At 50.3% G+C, this 19,373-nt stretch overlaps 1 protein-coding gene across 1 annotated transcript; it reads right to left on the bottom strand.

Moving 5' to 3' along the window:
* Nucleotides 1-869: 869 nt before the first annotated feature.
* Nucleotides 870-19,342, bottom strand: ADA (adenosine deaminase). Its single transcript, XM_057365906.1, has 11 exons — nucleotides 19,257-19,342; nucleotides 12,422-12,483; nucleotides 9,198-9,320; nucleotides 8,940-9,083; nucleotides 8,049-8,164; nucleotides 5,730-5,854; nucleotides 4,115-4,186; nucleotides 3,759-3,860; nucleotides 2,965-3,032; nucleotides 2,477-2,606; nucleotides 870-2,076 (listed from the first exon to the last, which is right to left on the bottom strand). The coding sequence occupies exons 1-11, from the start codon at nucleotides 19,290-19,292 to the stop codon at nucleotides 1,975-1,977; spliced, it is 1,080 nt and encodes a 359-aa protein (XP_057221889.1). The 5' UTR covers nucleotides 19,293-19,342; the 3' UTR covers nucleotides 870-1,974.
* Nucleotides 19,343-19,373: the final 31 nt, after the last annotated feature.

Raw genomic sequence — 19,373 nt, 5'->3', positions numbered from 1 at the left:
CAACTGTGCAAAACCCAGAAGATGGGCTGAAAGAGGAACTACTTTTGATATTCACCCAGAAAAGTGAGAGTACAGAGTGATGGCACTGCTGCTTCCAGCCCTTTGATTCCTGAAGGGAAAAGGACGGGATGCTGGAACAATCTGCGCCCATAAATCCAACGTGGCTGTTTGGTAAAGGAGCTGCCTTCCCTCGGCTGTCACAGTGCTCCAGCCTGGCAACAGGAGAAGGCAGGAATCCATGGAGCTCCCAAAGCCCCATCACACCCATCAATGAGCCCTTCTCATGGTCCAGCAGGGATTAAAAACCACAGGCCACAGTTCCCAGCAGTCACCCCTGAACAGAGAGGCAAGAGGATTTCTCTTTTAATATAAATTTGTTATTTTATTAAACAGGATTAACAATCAACTGTCCAGAATCCAAACAAGCAACTCCTCTTCAGAAACAATTTTTGGAGAAAAATGACCCAAAAAAGGCCCGTTTCTTACCGCAACCATGTCCCTAAAAGTGATACTTTATCTTTTGCTTTATAAAAGTAAGAAAATCACTCTCTCATGTTTATTTATCTATCTAARTGTATATATGCACCAAGTACTTCAGAGAGGAGTGTTTTACCCTGAAGACCGATATGGAAGCCCAGAAAGAATGGAAATGCTCCCAGCACACCACTGCTGGCTGAGACTGGACCAACCATGGTCTGTCTGTGCTGAAGGTGACCATGGCCCCWTGTCAAAGGCAACTTTTTGGTACAGTATCTTTGGAGTAAGCATCTTGGCAGACCCCTGGGATGCTAAAGCACACCACACACTCAGGTAAGAAAACAATGGTCTTTCCTCTGGATGCACAGCTCTATTGCTTATTGAGTAAAATCACGTGGGAATTTTTGGTGAGTTTTTCTGTATAAATTCTCCACCAAACTGAAGATCTGACTTCTAGCCACTGTTGTGATGGAGTGACAGAAGCAATCAGATGGGACCTGAGTCAACGTGGGACATTGAGCCCTAGTTATTTTATTTATTCTGCCTTAGGAGTGCTTAATGATTGTGTCAAATCAGAAAGAGAGCAAAATTGTTAMAGCAGGCAATCAATAATGTTCTTTTCCAAGTCCTAAACAAAGGTAAGAGGAAGATCAAACTGCAGTTCACAGGAGTTCTCCAAGATGAGTACAAAACCAGGAAAGATCCCAGAAGGCAGATTTTGGCCCAAAATAGTAAAATTATGTTCCAACTTCCTATGCATGTGCGAGCAGGCCATGGCCTGAGCCCAAGGTGTGCACTTCTRCAGCAGTGACACTGGCAGGCCTGAKACAYGGGAGTTCTTACCCAAGAAAGGATGCCAAAAAARTTGTATTTTAAATGCCCTTCAGACCCGTGCACAGGCAGGGGCACCAGCTTCCACCTTGTTCTTGTTGCAGTCTTGTTAGTACAAGACTAACCCTGGGTAAATATAGCTGTGACCAAACCCTCCTCCCCACAGGAATAAAGGCTCTGTGTCTAAAAGCGCTGCTCATTCCCTGCCAGCACTAGCACACCTCTCCCTGGAAAGSTGAAGATTAACCCAGGCCACAGTTGGAGTTAAAAGGGGTTATTTCAGCAYTGCAGGCAGGGGCCAGGCAGGTCAGTGGGACAGGACAGGTAAAACAGGAAAAGAGTGGGGAAAAATGCAGAGGAGGCTCTTCTGTTTGCATTTGCAGTACAGAAACAGCAGCAGATGGAGAAGGGAGTCAGGCCAGCAGGCAGATCCAGTCTGCTTGCACAACAGCAGGATAGGAAGCTGGATATCCATGCAGGAGAGCATTTGTGGGGTACAGGGAGGTGAATTGAGAGTMTGATTCTGATGAGCACTGTAAGGGTTAACACAGGGCTGCCAGGAGCAGAGATCACTCTGGGCACCTCCTCCCAGTGCTGCCACGGGCACAGAGGAGGCTCAGGCACAGTGAAGAAGGGCTCTGCTCCACGCTGGATCCCAGGGATGGGTCACGATGCATTGGGAGCCATCCCATAGGCTTCGTACAGCTTGGAGAGCAGCTCCTGCTTCTCCTTCTCGGGCAGGAAGCTGGACTGGGCTGCGTTGATGTTCTGAGGAGGCAGAGGGGGGACACAGAGACATTCAGACACATCAGACATGAACACATGGTTGTGCACATCCCAGCACCGGGCTCTGAGCAGCAACAGGCGAGGGAGAGTGTAAAGTTTCCACTCTCAGATTCATTCCCATGGCCTTGTTTTACRACAACTGCTCTGGCCCATCACTAGCAGCAGTCCCAGGAGAAATGAGACAGGCACAAAGCAAAGATCTTTAAATACTCTGGAATTTCTGGGATATGTGCTTTAGACTTGGTCCTACTTTCCTGCTTACAAGGCCAGAGCAGAATTTTCTGATTTCYATTAAAAACTTTGCAGTTTATATAGAAAAAGCAGCAGGTTGTTCTGGGCTGCACTGGAACTCCAGCAGAGCACCAGTCCAAGGCCAACTTACAATTCTCYTGAACTCCTCTTCAGTGAAGCCCATGTGCTCCTTGACAATGCTATAATCCTTGTCAATGGTGGAGTTAAAGATGAGGGGATCATCCGTGTTTAGAGAATAGTTGGCGCGGTCCTTCTTAAATCTGTAAAGAAATTGGGTTGGACTGGTGGGTAAAACACTGGGTGTGACTGTGAAGTTCTCAGGGTGAAATGCAGCAAAAKCAAAGATCTCTGGCACTGCTGCAGACAAGCACAGGGCTTGGCATGTCCCCCCATGGCTCTGCTCTGACCTGCCAGCAGTGGGTGGTGCAGCTCAGAGCAGGGCAGGAGGGACAGGACAGCCTCCCCCAGGGACCCCCACACCCTCCAGCTGCCAAAGGACAAGGATGTGCCACATTGTCCAACATCATTAGATGTGCCTAGGTTTTATAAAGCAATAAAGCAGCTGCAATCAACCCAAATCCAGGTTATTTGAGATTTTGAATAATTGAGAAGCCTTACTGTATTACGGGGTGTTTGCTGAAGTCCGGAGAACATGCTCCCGTGAGATAACTGGACCAGGGGCAGACCTGTTTTGGGGAGTTAAGCATGAAAACCAGAATCAACCACGCGGATCTGAACCCCAGCTGTGRGCACAGATAGCTCAGCACACTGGTAAAACCAGATTAGAGCTTTGTTCACAGCTGCCCTCAGCTGCTCAGATAGACCAGTGCATGGCCCAGGGCATGGATACAGAGAGCCCACAGCCCACAGGACACTGGCAGGACCCAATGGGATGTTCCCAATGGCCAGTCAGTCACCAGCCACATGTCCATCACAGTTGGGAAACTCCTTGCATTAAGTACATATTCCTTCCATTAGCTGGATCTGTCCATTCTGGGCAAAAGCCAAAGAAATCCACACATGCACTGAGCTCTCGGCCATTTCCACCCTCTCACCAGGCTTGCTCYAGTACAGCAGCCTGATTTGTGCAAGAAAGAGGAGCATGTAGGTCTGAGGTACATAAATTAGTGAATAAACCCTCCAGAATTCATCCTTGGCCACACAATCACCCATTCTCTCTCCTACAAGCCTCCCACAAGCTGCTGTGCGCACTGATGCTCCTTGCAGCATGACCCAGCAAACAGCCAGGTGTCCCCAAAATTCTTCCTTTTGGGCATCCAGGTCCAAYACAAATCCCTGTGCACAGGGTCAGCACTTGGGGGTCAGCTCCTGTCCCTGGCTGCAGCACAGCCCGAGTGAGGGCTGATTTTTCACTCAGACCTGGCTGTCATGCTTCCTCCACACATCCTTACCTCAAAATGCATCTTAACTTTCAGCAGCTCCTTGTAGAGCTCAGGGTCTTCCAGGACATGGTATCCATGGCCAACACGCTCGGCCTTCAGGACATAAACTGCCTGGAGAGCACAGGAAACCCACTCAGAGCCTCCAAACACCAGCTCGACCCCCACCTGCCCTGAGACCCCCATCCCACAGCGGGCACAGCCCCACCACAGAGCTGGCCCCTTTCCCAGCTGTCAGGGCAGCTCTCTGCCCATGTCCCCACTGTTCACTGTGCTGTGGATATGGAGAGGACTTGGATCCTTTCTCCCCAGTGCAGGGCACGTCACAGCCCTGTCCCTGTGTGCCCTGAGTCAGGAACTCCTCGTACCTCCTTGACCATGGCAGCCGGGCCGGCCTCCCCAGCATGGACGGTGCGATGGATCCCGCATCTCTCAGCTTCCTGCAAAAATGGAGAGCACCTTCCTGTCCCATCACCTGCAGCAAGGTCAGCAGGCTCTGGGCTGGCACTGCCCGCGGGCACAGCAAGATTCCTGTGCCAAGAGCCCATAGATCACGAGCCTTGCACTCCAAGGGCTGCAAGAGCTCAGTTATGTCACACMGAGAGACACTTAAAAATCCTGGTTATCTTCCACTGGAGCCCAGCCAGGCTCTTCAGAGGCTTTTAACCCTGGGTGAGTTCACCACTGCCTCCTCTCCAGCCAGCAGCAAGCTCTGAGCTCCTCCTGCTTCACCCACTTGCCTTTCTGCATGAACCCTGCAACACTTCCACACTTTGAAACTTCTACATTTTGGCTGCAGCCACATGGGAGAGTTTAGAAGCACCCCAGGGCAGAGATGAAAAAATGCTCTGACAATGAGCACCTCCCTCTTACAGGGGCTGGGGATGGAGGCAGCMCAGCCTTAARGACCCTKCAAKTGCAGCTTTGGCTRCAGTCCCKTGACTATCCCAAAAAATCCTTTGCTGCAGGGGCAAAAGTCCCCTCCTCTCTGCCGTGGAGCCTGGAGGGAAGCCTGGCTCCTGCCTYGCTGGAGAAGGACCACCCTGGCACAGCAGGCAGGCTGCAAGCCCCTTCTTGCAGCAAACCTACCTCACACAGTCCTTCAGGGCTTTGCACTCAGGGGTTGTTTTCAGTTATTTAATACAGTGGGAGGGGGGTTTGCTTCAGCATCCCASAGCCTGAGTGAGCCCCTGGCACAGAGACAAGGTGAATCCTTCAGACAGAGGAGGCTGGACCTGGGTTGTGCCTGCCCATCAGTTAACAATCCCCTGTGCCATGGTTTATAATCACCCTGTTCCTCCAGCACAGCAGTGCAGGACGACCCTATATCAGCTCTCACAGATGGGGTAAAGACCCCAAGGAAGCCCCATGTGTGTGCAGACCTGAGCACTGCTTGCAAACCACCATCCTGATTGCCAGTGATGGTGCACAACCTCCTCCCCSAGTGCTGGAGGGGACAAACCACCCCAAATTCCACCAGCAGAGAGGAGGAGCAGGGCTTTCCCTTCCCTTTGAGCTGCTGCAAGGGCTGAGGTTCAGTGAGAGCCTGGGATCAGGCTCGTATTCCCATTTGAGATGATCAGATAAAAGCCCTGCAAATGTGCAGCTTCTCCTCTGCTGCTGGGGTGATTTCTGCCAGACTGGAAAGATCAGTCTCTTCCAGCCTTGGCTGTGGTTTCACCAAGCCCCAGGAGCCAACAGCAGAGGGGTGGGGGTCAATTTGGGCTCCATGTCACTCATGTCACACTCAGTGCTACAGYGTGGCATGCCAAGCCTCAGTTCCAAGGCCATGTTTTAGCAATGATGCCTGCCATTAATCATTTAGGAAATATAAACAAATACTTTTGCTATKTAACTGAATGTTTTTAATATCTGCAACGAATTTTTAAGTTGTTCCAGCTGTTTGCAGTTTGAAAAGGGTCACTTCACACATGTCCCCTCAATTTTTCTTGTAATTTCTTTTAAAATACTTATTCTACAAACCTCATAAGCCTTCTTATGCTCAGAGTAATTATCCACCTTCAGGGTCTCATCCCCAGCCAGGTCGACAGCCACCACAGAGTCATTTCGGTATTTCTTGCAGAGCTCCACCACCTCTGGGGACCAGCCTGCAAGAGGCAGCACCAGGATTCAGGAGGAAGCATTCATAAAAGTCACACCTTCAGCATTTTTTTAAACAAATCCTGGTCCTATAACTAGGGAGGCTAGAGCTGTTTTCTTCAGCCTTTCCTAGACTTTGCTGCTCAAAAAGAAACCTAGCGAACTGCTAGAAAGGTCATCTTMAGGCAAATAAAAGCTGTCAACTGGTCAGTCTGTTGTCAAAGAAAGGGAAATCAGATGATTCACCAGCTATAAAACTGCTCTCATCATGGTTTTCTGTTCACTTCAAGCAGGGGAAGTAATTAATTAAAAAACCTCCCAGCAGTAGTGGCTGCTGCAGTTGGCTTGAGGTAAGAAAAGTGCAGTGCCCATGGTGTGTTGGAGAAATCCCTCAACTCCTGAGCTTTCACCGCTTCCCAGGCTGGGCAAGGTGAGGGGAAAGGAAAGAACTGGCCCATCAGATGYGTTATGTCATGGAGGAGATTGAATTGGGAGGGTTTTGTGAGGGATCCTGCAGTGCAGTCATCCCTGCCCCATTGTAGGACAYCCTTGAGTTCCCCAAGGATCCTACTCCTGGTGGGAAGGAGCTGAAGTTTTATCTGTTTGGCATCAGTGAGAAAGAGATTAGCAGGTGGCCAACAAATGCTTCAGGGCCCTCCCAGATCAGGACAGATAACCTCTGAGAAAGGAACTGCATCTACCAGCTCACCTAGCACTTAACCTTAGCAGGAAGGCCMAGAAACAGAGATAAACATTAGTGTTAATAATTAACAGGCACCTGCTGTGGACAGAGAGCCCCCGAATCCTATGAACACACCAGGATGATGTGAGCAACTTCATCTTTTTTTTTCTCCCATCACTTTCCAGCTCACTGGGTTAGAGCCATCATTTTATTAACAAGTTTAATATGAGCTAGCTCTGGCTGGCATCTCTGCCTTTCTCTCAACAACTCACTAATTACAGGCTTTTCACTATGCAGCACATCCTGAATGTACTGCCACAGACTCTTTATCAGGCACATCAGTAGCTCTGGGTATCAGCTGGTGTCCTGGGACACAGCTAAGAGGATGCTGCTGCTGCTTGCACAAGCAATCCCTCCTGCAGTGAAATGCAGGATGCTCCTGCCACCTCCCGCCTTCACCACCTATGTGCTGGCAGATCAGTGTGACAGAGCCCTACTGCTATCCACTTTCTACAAAGAAAAACATTTTCTCCCTGGAACCAGAAATGTAAGGGTCAAGTTTTTCAAAGTATTGTTTGGTGTTGACTGTGCAGGCAGGAAAAAAAAAAAAAAGAAACCCACTCTCAAATCTGCCAGATTTCAATAATGTAACTTTTCACATTTCTAGACACAAATTAAACATTAACTCATTAGGAAAAGTCTTTCAACCATCTACCCTGCTAAATCTACATAAAACTCATGTGAGATATGAAGACACTCAGAATAAAACCATCACATGAAAGAGGTACTGTCACACACAGCCTCTCTGGCTGCATCCTTCCCTAGAGGAAGATGCTCACAAAACTCAGCAGCCCACTGAAATGCTGGAAATCGGGTTTCCTTCCTATTCTGGGTCACAGTATCTCTTACCAACAAAGTTCAGAGCTGCTGATTTTATAAAAACATTTTATATATATATGCCTTAGTATATTTGACTTGTGTTTTCAGCTTCAGCCAGCAGAGACTGAGTGTGGCCAGCAGATTCTCTAGCTGCCCCATGACCCAGGCTAAGGAAGGTGAACCCTGCTGTAGGACCATGAGCAGGGAAGTGTGAGATGTCACTGCTGGCCCTCCCTCCATGGCCATTCATTCTCAGACCCCCAGGCAGTCRTGGCAGATGCACTGCTCACTGTGCCAATGGCTTTTGCTGGCCCAAGGCGAGCTCTGGCCTTTGGGCAGGGAGCAGAGATCACAGCAGAGGACAGAAGAACCCTTTCTGTCCCTCCAGCAGGACCTTTCAGACCCTCGCTGTACCCACAGACTCCCACTCTTGAACCCCACAGACCTTTGCCCTGCAGCGAAAGGAGCAGAGGACTGACCCCCACCAAGAAACAATCCCCTCAGCACTGTCAGTCCCACATCAGAGCAGGGAGCAGGGATCAGGGCTGTCCCCAATTCCTGCAGGGCCCCAGCCCCGGGCCGTCCCCCCGCCGCGCGTCAGGGAAGGGGAGCAGAGCAGCAGGGCGGCTGCAATACATTACTTGGCATATGGCGCATGCAGCATAGAATAGACCTGACTTTGATGTGGAAATCCCTTTCTCCATCCTGCAGGCCCTGATTTACGAGGTGAACGACTTCGTCCGGAGTGAGGTCCCCCCTGCAGGAAGAAAAGGCATCAGCAAGAGGCGGGACACTAGCCAGGGAGACAGGCAGGACCACGGGTCCAGCTGAGCATCCCCAGGGGAGGACAGGCTGCCCCAGATTCTGTTCACCTTGACATCCCAGAGAGACCACTCAGAGCCTGAGGGCACATTTTACCCCCGTGCCATGCCCACATTTACCAGATATTGGCACTAAAGCATGCACTAAGATTTAGAAAGGCCTTGGGGAACTGGATGCCAGCCCTGCCTGAGCAGAGGAACTTTGCTCTTTCTTTGCCAGAGCATCCCACTGGGGCACACAGCTGKCTGCAGGGGCAAGCCCAGGGCTCAGCACCCACCACAGCACGCCTTGGAGGGGCCCCAGAGCCCAGCACTGATTCAGTGAGAGGCACACATCACAGAGGGATGGCATGAAAGGAAGGGATCAGATCACCAGCCCCCTCCAACACCACCCACCACCTCTGCCAGCTCCAATTCCCATTCTGTGGTCAGGCAGTCCCTGTGTGGACACTGCTTTTCCTCACAAAGGGGATGGCTCCAGCCAGAAGGTTGAGCACATTKAGGCAGAACTCGGTGCCCAGAGCAAGGGACTTTAAAACACTGCAGCACACGGGGATATTTAAGATGGAAAACCCTATTGATGGGAGAGAGATGAAATGTTGCCACTTGAGCGATGTTGCATGGGAGGAGAAAGGTTTGTTACAGCAGCCTTCAGCCCTCTCCATGGCCAAGCAGCCACCCCCAGCTCCCCAGAACAGCAGGATCACTCACTCAGCCTGTCCCCAGGGGATGGGGTCCACACCAGAGTTGGCCAGGAGGTGAGGGCTGTACCGGACCTCCACGTAGGCCATTCYTTCCTTCGCTTTGGTTTCCACAAACTCGTAGGCAATCCTCTTCACCGCCTCACGGTCACCCCTGCGGGATGGCAGTGGCATCTGTCACCCTCAGGGCCCACAGGGGACCTCCAAGGCTGAGCCAAGGGATGCTGCCAAGAGTTGAGGGGGAAGAAGCAAAAAGCAGGGTMCTTACGCAATGGCAGGCATGTAGTAATTAAATTTCTCCAGAAACTGGGGAAGTGATAGGGGTGTGTCATAGCTGATATACTTCAGGAGCTCCTCAACAGTATTCCCAGGGAGAGGGATGCCTCTTTTCCTGGAAACGAAGCCACATGTTAGTGACGGGGATGGTTATCACATTTTTGATCAGTCTATTTCATACACCAATTGCATCCAAAGCTGGCAGCATCAACCACCATTTCTTCACAGGAAAGATACAGCACACGCTGTCCTTCCAAAATCTCCTCACGGATGGAGCCCTGAATCTCAGCGGGGAGGAAGGAGATCCAAAACACAGGCAAAGCACAAACAAACCGAAATACAAGCCCAGGCTGACCCAGCAGGAACACAGCCAGGGCACATTTTAAGCTTAAGAAGGAGTTCGTCTAAAGGGGCTCTGGATTATTTCTTGGCACCTCTTAGACCTAGCAGCAGAATTGCCAAAATTCTTTAGAAAAGTTAATTTCCACTTAGGGCAGGCTTAAAGGATTGAAAAATTGAGGAGATGCTCTGAGGTCTGGGATCACACCAGGCAGAAGCATCGTGGGTTTGGTGCCAGTGAGCGAGCTGGTTCCTGWGCCCAGCATCCTGGTGGCATCTCCTGTGACAGGAACACCTCCCACACCGGAACAAACGGCAACAACCGCTCTCACCAAAGGGACAGACGTGCCAATGCCCACATCAATGCTCCCAGGAGGGAAGAGGCTGTCCTCCCCAGGAGCAGCTGGAATACCCAGTGGGTGAAGGTGTCCCCGGTGTGGCTGCCAGCCAAGGGTGCTGCAGCTTCCTGGGCAAGCTTTGCATCCCCCACCCTCTGGTACCCTGCACAAGCCAACATAAATTTGGAATAATAACTAGACATTTGTTTCTAATCCTCTTTCCTGCCACAATGAATTAAAGCTGATTGATGGAAGAACTCTGCTAATAGAGACAAAACACCACAGACAGCTTTAGCGTTGTGATGCCCAGTGAGCACACAGGGACACAGCCCAACGGACCCTGTTCCTGGGCTCAGTAAATGCTGCTCCTTCCCCGCTCAGCCAGGAAGGAAACCAGCCCCACGCTCAGCCCTCACATGCAATCTGCACAGATTAAGTTGCTGGCACTCCACAGCGAACGCTCCTCGCTGCCAAGGCATCGGCTTTCCTCCCCGCCTTGCCCTTTCCATGGCACTGACACATCAGTCTCTGCTCTGGGAACTGACCTGCACCTTCCTCCACCTGCCCCAGGGAAGGTTCCCACAGCAAAGCCACTGGCCTGACCTCTTTCCTGTTCTTCCTGGAGAGGTGCTTTCATGCAGGCATCAGCAGTGGTGCTTTGGGAGGATCCACGCTGGAATTGCGCCTCTGGATGAGGAGGTTTGGTGGATGGTGCCACTGTGGCTTTTGGAGCTGCTGGTGCCCCATCCAACCCTCTTAGAGGGGGGATTTCTCTTGAGGCAAAGTTGCCCCAGGGGAAGATGTTTGTTCTCATTACTATCTCAGTGTCTTGCCCCGAGCTCCATCCAGCCACGGACAGCACAATGCACACCATCCCACCGTGGAAAGGACAACTCTCCTGGGGACACCCAGTCCCCATGAGGGGTCTGCCAYGGCTCTAAGCCCTTTGGCTGGGCAGGGCAGATGCAAAGACTGACCCAGACCTTACAGAATTGGAGACAGTTTCTAAAAACGGCTGACTTCAGCAGCGCACTGCCCAAGGGGCTTTGTGCATCTCAGCCGTGTGGAGTCTGGACATGGTCAGACATCACCCAGCAACTTTATTTCCAGATCTTTACCTTTAAAAATAGACCAAAACCAGCTTTCTGTGCCCAGGGTGAGCTATTTAGGCAGTCAGTTCCCTACAGCCTTCTGCACTGCCCCACTGCATTTTTAGTGAGTGCAAGTTTGAGAGCTGATGAATAGCACAGCCTTACTCCACCCAAGGGCTGGCAGCTCAGGAGATGCCAGGGCTGTTTAAAAATAAGAGGGAACTCAGCACACACTGAGGCAATGAAGGTTTGTGCCCAAAGCAAGGATCCTGGCACAGGATCCCCACACAGCCCCTGCCTCCTGGGTTTCAGGGCTCCTGCAATTCTCTAAGGKACTGCACTGGCATTTTGTGTTTGCAGGCAGAGGGACCCAGCAGAGCCCCAGGGAGTCAGCACCAACTCTTCTGTTCATCTGGACCAGTACCCCAGCCCTGCAGCTCACCAGCAGGAGCCCTGACTGAGTTCACCACAACAGCATCCAGAAACAAATGGGATGGACAGTCCTGACCCATGCTCCTTGCTCYGACTACGCTGCAAAAAGTATGGCCCTGCAGAAAAAGCTACTCCAGAAAGAATATTTCCCCCTAGGACCGTAGTGCCTTGGAGTCTGCTGGACTTGCAGAATGCCAGAACCACTTCCCCATCCTCCTCAGAACTGATTTCCTCCCCAAAATACCAGAGCAGTGCCTAAGAGCTGCTCCCTGAAATCCTTACTCTYGCCACTGTCTTGATCTGAGGGTATCAGTGACAGCTGGAAGAAATCGTGTTTATTTTGCTTCCAAACGTGGAGCCAGGCCCTTGCTCAGGTTAATCATTCACCCAGTGCTTCCCACACAACCCACACTGAAGGAAGATGCACGTGGGCTCTGTCAAGGGAACAGCCTCTCTCTAAGTCAGTGCTGAGTGCTTCCCTGGGTCACCCACCCACAAGCGTGATCCTTGAGTGCAGTCACCAGGCAGACAGCCTGGCATGCAAAGGCACATGGCAGCAGGGCAGGGAAGGGCACACAAGCTGGTTTTTCCTTCCAAACTGTGGAACAGCACCAAGACAACATTCCCAGCCTGCTGTCACTCCACTTGCTTTTGAAATTAGGAATGTGGAAAAAGAAATGAGAATACAGCGCCTCTGCAATGTTCTTGGTGCACTTCAAAGGCAGGCAGCTCTTTATGAGACACCTCCTGAGCTTTTCTCGTGGTGGCTCCTCTGAGCTTGCCCTGCTCACACACCCATGACCACTTCACTCAATTCCTGCTGCCTGTGCAGCCCCACTGTCCCTTGGGATGTGCTCAGTACCAGCACAGCCAGATGACCCGTGTCGGGTAGGGAGAGAACCAGCACCAGCCAGGTTTGCTGCCTGCAGGAGCTCCTCTGTCTCAGACCTGGACAAGCAGAAGGGATGATGCTTGCAAACTGCAGCTCCCAGAGCTTTCTTCCCCCCACAACTCACTTGCCRAAGTACAAGATGGTCTCTGGTCTAATGGCTCCATCCAGGTGGACGTGAAGCTCTACCTGCAAGAAGAGAAACRGGTCAGGCACTCTTGGAACTGCAACAACAGCTCAGAGACAAGTAGCTTAGAACTGCAACAATAGTTCATAGACATTTTTAAATATAATTATTATAAAGTTTATATTTCAATATCTAAGTACTGTCTAAATATTTTGTGGTGGGTGCTGCAGCTCACACACACAATGAATCTTTAGAAATKTATTCTGTTTCCAGTAATTTTCAGGAACTGCCCTACCCTTATTTAGCTTMCACGGTTTAGGGTTTGGGAAGCAAATCCCAAACACCTTCACTTTCCAGATTGCTTYCTCCTTGAAATCACAGGCAGCCAAACACCAATTAATTTGCTAAGAGTCATTACACAAAAACTTTGACTTCACTTCCAAGAATCAGCTCCGGATGGGCTGTTAATTACTTGGTATTATCAGAGCTTACAGGCTCTCTAATCCGACACAAGGGGTCAGTCCCATGGCACAAAGGTGCTGTAAAAACAATAATAACAAGTTGCCCCATAAAGMTAACAAGGTTTTAAAATAAAACACTTAAATTTTTACTCATTAATAATGGGACAGTAACTCAGGTCTTTTCACTCTGAAGCCATTTCCCCATTATTGTGAAACATTGGATTTTGGAGAAAGAGCCCCAGAAAAGCAAAAGCAAGCTTTTTCCATTAGCCAGCTGGGGCTTTTGGAGAAACATGATAAATGTAATTTGGAAGTCGAACTAGGAAGGAAAATATTAGCTGCAAAATGTTTCAGCTTGATAGTCATCTTTCCAGAACTATTTTCTTTTAAGTAACAGAATAGCCTACAAAATACGCATTTAATTTTATTTTACTTTTTTTATGATACTGCAGATCAGAAACTTAATACACAAGGTTCTTTTTAGTTATAACATCATGGGCATTTTCCTTCATAGATGAGAGCTGCAGGGTGCCGAGGGTAAGAATTGAGAAGGATTCAGAGGAGGACTGGATATTTGCATGGATAACTAAACTGCCCAGGGTTACTAATTAAAACCCACAAACCCTCTGGCGTCAGGGCATGTATCAAACAATAACTATGAGGAGCTGGGAGAAAAATGAGTAAGAAGTGCCTGTGAGTGTCCAAGAGCAGATGACAGCACAGCGCTGGCAGTGCCCATCTCTGGGGCGTGCACTGATGCCCGTGAGCTCGCTCCCATCCCTGCACACCTGACACTGCCAGGGCTTCCACTGGCCACTGCTGCCACAAAAAAGGGCAGGAACGGGGCTGGGAGTCAGGCCATCTCCACACATTGGTCACAAAGCTGCCACTGCAGCACTGGTGGGATGCAAAATGCAGGTGCTGGGCTCAGGAGAGATCAAACTGCTGGTGGCMACCACTTGGCCCAGGGGTCACCACTGTTGGCAGATCATGAAAAGATATCCCCGGCACTGTTCCTACCCTTAAGATACGATCAGAATCTACAGAGAAGGAAGATCTAAAAAGGGCAAAACCTGATCTTTCCCCCCTCCTCGAGTTACACAATCCTGCTCATGAGGACTAAATGTCCTGCAAAGCAGCAGATAAAATAACAGGCTACAGACATGATCTGCACTGCCAGATGTGGATGCCTGGCACGTTTTCCACTCTTGAGCTCCAATTCCTATTTCAAAACCATACAAGATCCACTCCTTGAGGTATTTAACAGCCCTTAGGACTGACTTTCTGATTGAGTTACAGGCTTGAAGTTTGCTTGCACTGGACTGAAAAACAAAGCAGCCTGAACCTATTGAGCTCTCTCAAACCCTTTTCAAGCGTTTGCTGCAAGAACATCCCAACATGACATGAGAACATGAGAAAGAAGATTCTGTGGCATCCTTCATCTATGCAAGTCACCTCCTCCTGCCACTTCTGCAGGCAAGATGCTTGTAAAGCAGCAAGGTTCCTCTCCAGCATCAGCCACAGGCTCTTTCTCCCCTGCCAACCTTTTTCTGGGTCTGGAGAGACTTAAACCAAGTGCTAAGAAACCCTTGTGCAATGCTGTTCAACCCAAAAAAGTTTTGGGTTTCCTCGAGATCAGCGCTTGAGAGGATTGTTTCCTGCAGCTGAGAAATAATCTATGCTATTAGGATGGCCAAAGGACATCCAGGAGAAGATGGAAATGTGTGGAAAGGATGGAAACCCTAGAGAGCTCCAGATAAGGATGCAATCAGCAGAGGCACAACCCAGCAGCTCATCTACCCTGGACACCTTGCTCACAAAGCCCCAGGGCTTCCAGGCTCGGGGGAGGCTGCTCACTACAGATTACATTTCAGCTCTCTTCCTGCCCTGTTTGTTTTGGGTAAACAAAGCACAAGACTTTTCCAGATACAAATGGGTGACACGACCTTGCCTTAAGCCAAGGAAAGTACYCAGATAAAGATGAAAGAGTTTTCTCTGAACTGTGGCTCTAGGGGACGATGCCTGAGCAAGCAGAAACTGGGGGAATGCAGGAGCTCAGTGCTTCATCCAAGGTTCTCTGCTCCTTACACAGAGCTCCATGTGCACGTGGTCTTCCATCCCAAAATCTCCAGTTTATTTGGAAAGGAAGCATGTGCACACATATGAAATTGGGATCTCAACACTTGGTGAAGGATCTGAACAACACCACAAGCTGCAACACCAGCACTGGAGAAGATCCTTCAGCGACTCCAGGACCACTGATCATAGAATCACAGAAAGGCTTGGGTTGGAAAGAAACTTAAAGGTCATTTGGTTCCAACCCCTCCTGCCATGGGCAGGGATGCCATGACCAGACTGATCCCTTCCTTTCTCACAGCCCAGCTGGGTGTGGTACCACCTGCTCTGATGAAGAGCAGGAAAGCAGCAGAGCTTTCCAACACTTTCCTGAAGCAGCAGCTTTGTTTTTCTCCCAGGTACAGCAAGAACTCTCAGCACCAGCTTTGTGCAGAAACCCTTCAGACATCCTGCACCTCCACCAGCGCATCCAAAACCCAGAGTGTAATGCCATAAAACTTTTAGTTTCACTACAAGCCAGAGGGATGAGTTCAAAGGATGKTCAAAAGGCTGCAAATTGTGCACCCTCAGCACAGACAGCCCCCAGGAAGGCCATCAGAGCAAAGCCAGCGCTTTCCATTTTTATGCAAAAAATGTTTTAGCTCAACYATGGCACATGACTCATTAGTGCAGATATCAGCAAGTTGGTCCAGATTTTTAAAAACAAGAAGTTTTAAGGGCTCTGGCTTTGACTTCTCTGAAAATATTCTAATGTTTTCTTTGAGACTTAATAAGCTTCAAAAATAAATTCAAACACAAAATGAAGGTACTCAGACAAGTAGGTTCCATTCCAAGATCAAGTCTGGTTATTTTCAATTTAGTGAAATTAAGGGGAAAAAGTTAAGCAAACATTAAAAGTATTTTCTGCCACAGTCAACCCGCCACAATCTCTCTATTATGGTTTGATCAGCAGACCATGGCAGAGCAGTTACCTGCTCAGATAGCYTATTATATGGCATAAAAACAGCCATTCAAGCTAAGTCACTTGAAAGATTTTCTGTATTAGGTGGTTTTAGGGTCTTTTTTGAAATATATACAATGACCAAAGCCAGTCCACCCCTTTTATTGTGAGGTTTCCAGCAGACGTTAATAGATAATCAGGCAGCTGATAAAGTTGCATCATTTAGAAACCCTTAACAGTGACTTTGCCCACAGTTACTTATCAGCCCCTTAAAAGGTGATAATTTAAGTTCATTCCATTAATCTCAATAGCTGAAAACCAGGGTAGTTACAGCTGTAATTTGTCAGTTATTAGGTAAGCATAGCAAACCACTGCAAAAAAAATGAACTGTCTTTGAACTCAGTCGTTGGAAGTGTGTTGTCAGGGGCAAAGTGATGCTCATCCTAAACTCACCTCAAATGCTCATTTAGAAGCAAGAGGTGACAGTGGTTCAAGAGGGTTGTGAAGTGGAGATGGCACAGTATTATCCTCAAAACTGATGACACCACACATGCATTTGGGACAAATATTTGTCAAATGCTTTAAGGCACCAGCCTTTAAAAGAGAAAGGTGGGAGACTACAAGACCCACACTGCTCCACTGCAGGAAATATTTGTGCTTTCTAGACTTCTAGACAATGATTCATGGGTTTGGTGGCTGAGGAAGAGGAGGATGGTCAGTGCTGAGCAGCCTTTAGCACCACACTCCTGACACCAACTACTCAACCTCCCCTGACCATGGTACAAGACTCCTGGTGACATTAACAGGTGATGGTGGCTGTGTGTCATCACAGGTGGTGGTTCCTAAGGGGTGGCAGAGCCATGTACCCACCAACCCATCACAGACCTGGCACCACACCTGGCTGGAGCGAGGCATCGCTTCAGAGCAACAAACAAGAGTCCTGCAGCACCAGGCCGACTTCTCACTGCCACCACGTTTGACAGTGGATCTGGGAGGGTTGTCCAAGAGTGTCCCTGTAGCCCATTATTAAAGAATTGAGCACACAAGGTACCACTCATAGGGCATGGCTTGAGCTCAGGGCAGCCTCAGCAGCACCAGGCTGTGACCTGTGCCAAGCCAGCTGGGTCAGGCTGTGCACAGGAAGGGGACAAAGCAAATCTAACATTGTCCTCAACACACCACCATGCACTCCCAGTCCCCACAGCAGGCAGGGACAGTTTGCAGTGCTACAGGGACCGGGGCAGGACGTCCACCCAAATCACCTGGGTACAGCAGCACGGCACCTTGGGTCACCAGCCACTCTCCTCTCCACTGACAGGACTCACAGAGCCAGAGACAGCTCTGGCCATCTCTCTCCTGGCCCACGAGACCTGCAGAAGAGAGCCATGTGTCCTGAGGCCAYCAGGATGGGGCTGACCTGCAGAAAGAGGAGCCAGCAGCGAGCAAGGACATGGCATCTGCTCTGGTGTGGAACAGAAAGAGGAAGGCTGGTTGACGTCAAAGGAATATCAGCCTTTTCTGCTCTTTTATGGCCCGTGATAAGCAGGGTTCAAAGTTGTCCCCCTGCAGCTCCCTGTTCATCAGGGCAGTCGCTGGAGTCAGCGAGTTCATGAAAAATGCAGAGGCAGCCCCGGCCCCACATTCACCCCAGGCTGAAGCTGCTCTGGTTACCAGAAACATCTCTAAAACACRAAACTGGTCGCTCCCAATGGCAGAGGATCCAGAGGAATGAATAGGGCTCATTAACTGACTTCAGGCCCATTTTTTTCCCCCAAGCCTGACTTAGCAGGTTCACAGGACTGAAAGGGACTGCCTGACTCAGGAAAACCAATCTCGTAATTGCCAATGGTCAGACAACACAAGCCTGATCCAAGCAGTCAAACCCTGCAGATTTTCCTAGGTCATTCTCTTTGGTATCCCACTCTCCCACACACTGGAAAAGTGGAAGCAYAAGTGAAAGAAGAACTTAAGTTGCTTCTCTGGGTCAAAAGTTTAAAATCCCTGGGATGAACCAATAGCCTCTACTCTTAGTGGAGCTGATGAAAAGCCACCATCTCCCAAAACTGAAGTGGATTTAAGAAGGCTTTAACCATTAGCAGCTGCCAACACTGCCTGGATTTTGGTATCAAGGTGTGCCTGCTATTGCATGGATCAACTTCGTCCAGAGGGAACCACAGTGATGGAATGAAATATGAATCAGACCTGCACACACAGCCTTTTCCAAGTACACGAGACTCTCCTGGTGCAAACTCAGACTGAGAGGCAAATGGTTTGGGAGTGGGAGAGGATGAAAACAGCAGCAAAAACCCTCAATCCTTTCATGGTTTTCAAGACAATCTTCTTCTCAGGAAAAACCACAAGCAGTTGCATCACTCATTCTCCCAGAGTGGGATCGCCACAACTCTCACATCAATTTTTTTKGTTTCCTCTGCCCTGACTCCTCACTTCCCACCAAGAGCCCAACCTGGCAGCCAGGCAGGGGTGACCTGCTCCTGGCACAGCAGCTTACCCAGACCACAGCCTGAGAGCTGAGCCATCCTGCAGCACAGGCAGTGCTCTGCCATCAGGTACAGGACTACTGCTAACCACGGCTGTTTCATCTTCTTCCTCCTCAGGTGTTTTACAATCTGAACAAYAAACACATTACCGTATGATCCTACTAGAGATGTACTTATACAGGGCCTGGAAAAAGTGAAAGACTGGAGCACACTCTGACAGCAGCCACAAGGTGATGTCACAGGTATCTGAGGAATAACTCAACTAAATGTTTAAGAGAAGGAAAAAAACCAAAACAAAACCACAACAACTCTAAAACAAAAGCATCCACAAAACAACAAATCAACCCACAAAACAAAATAAAAAACACAAGAGAAAATATTTGTTTTAGTAGACCACGATAGCAGTTGGCATGCAGGGCCCTTCAGAGCTTGCCCCTTCCCCAGCCAGGCCACTTGTGCATCCGCAGCACGGCGGAGCTGGGATGAGCCTGGAGCCGCACCGCTCCGGTAGCGGGATGTGCTGGACGCGGGGACAGCCCCCGCCTGCCTGGATGTGCCAGCACCGGGCCAGGGCAGCAGCGCCCGGCTGGAACCGCCGGGGGACAGCGCGGGGCACATCCCCAGCCAGTGCCCCAGTGCCCAGCCGGCTGCAGCCCCGGGACAGCCCCGGCTCCCGCCGCGGCTGAGGAGAGCAGGTGCGGCCGCTCGGCTGCGGGGCACGACCCTGAGCGGGGCAGCGCAGCCCCGGGCACGGCACCTCCGCGCCGGTGCGCGCTCCGTCCCCGCTCCGCACACAGCGCCACGGCCCCGCTGCGCGCCCCGTCCCCAGCCCCGCGCCTCCGGCAGCGCTGCCAGCTCACCTTGGGTCCCGCGAAGACTCTCTGAGCCCGCTCCATGCCGCCGGTTCCGCCGCTCTGCCGCCGCCGCGCTCCGCCGCTCCCGCCCGCCGGCCCCGCTCGCCCGGCCCCCGCCGGCCC

Source organism: Malurus melanocephalus, unplaced genomic scaffold, assembly GCF_030028575.1.
Source record: "Malurus melanocephalus ecotype Western Australia unplaced genomic scaffold, MMel_1.1 scaffold_59, whole genome shotgun sequence".
Taxonomy (NCBI): Eukaryota; Metazoa; Chordata; class Aves; order Passeriformes; family Maluridae; genus Malurus; species Malurus melanocephalus.
This window is presented reverse-complemented; position numbering and strand designations above follow the sequence as displayed.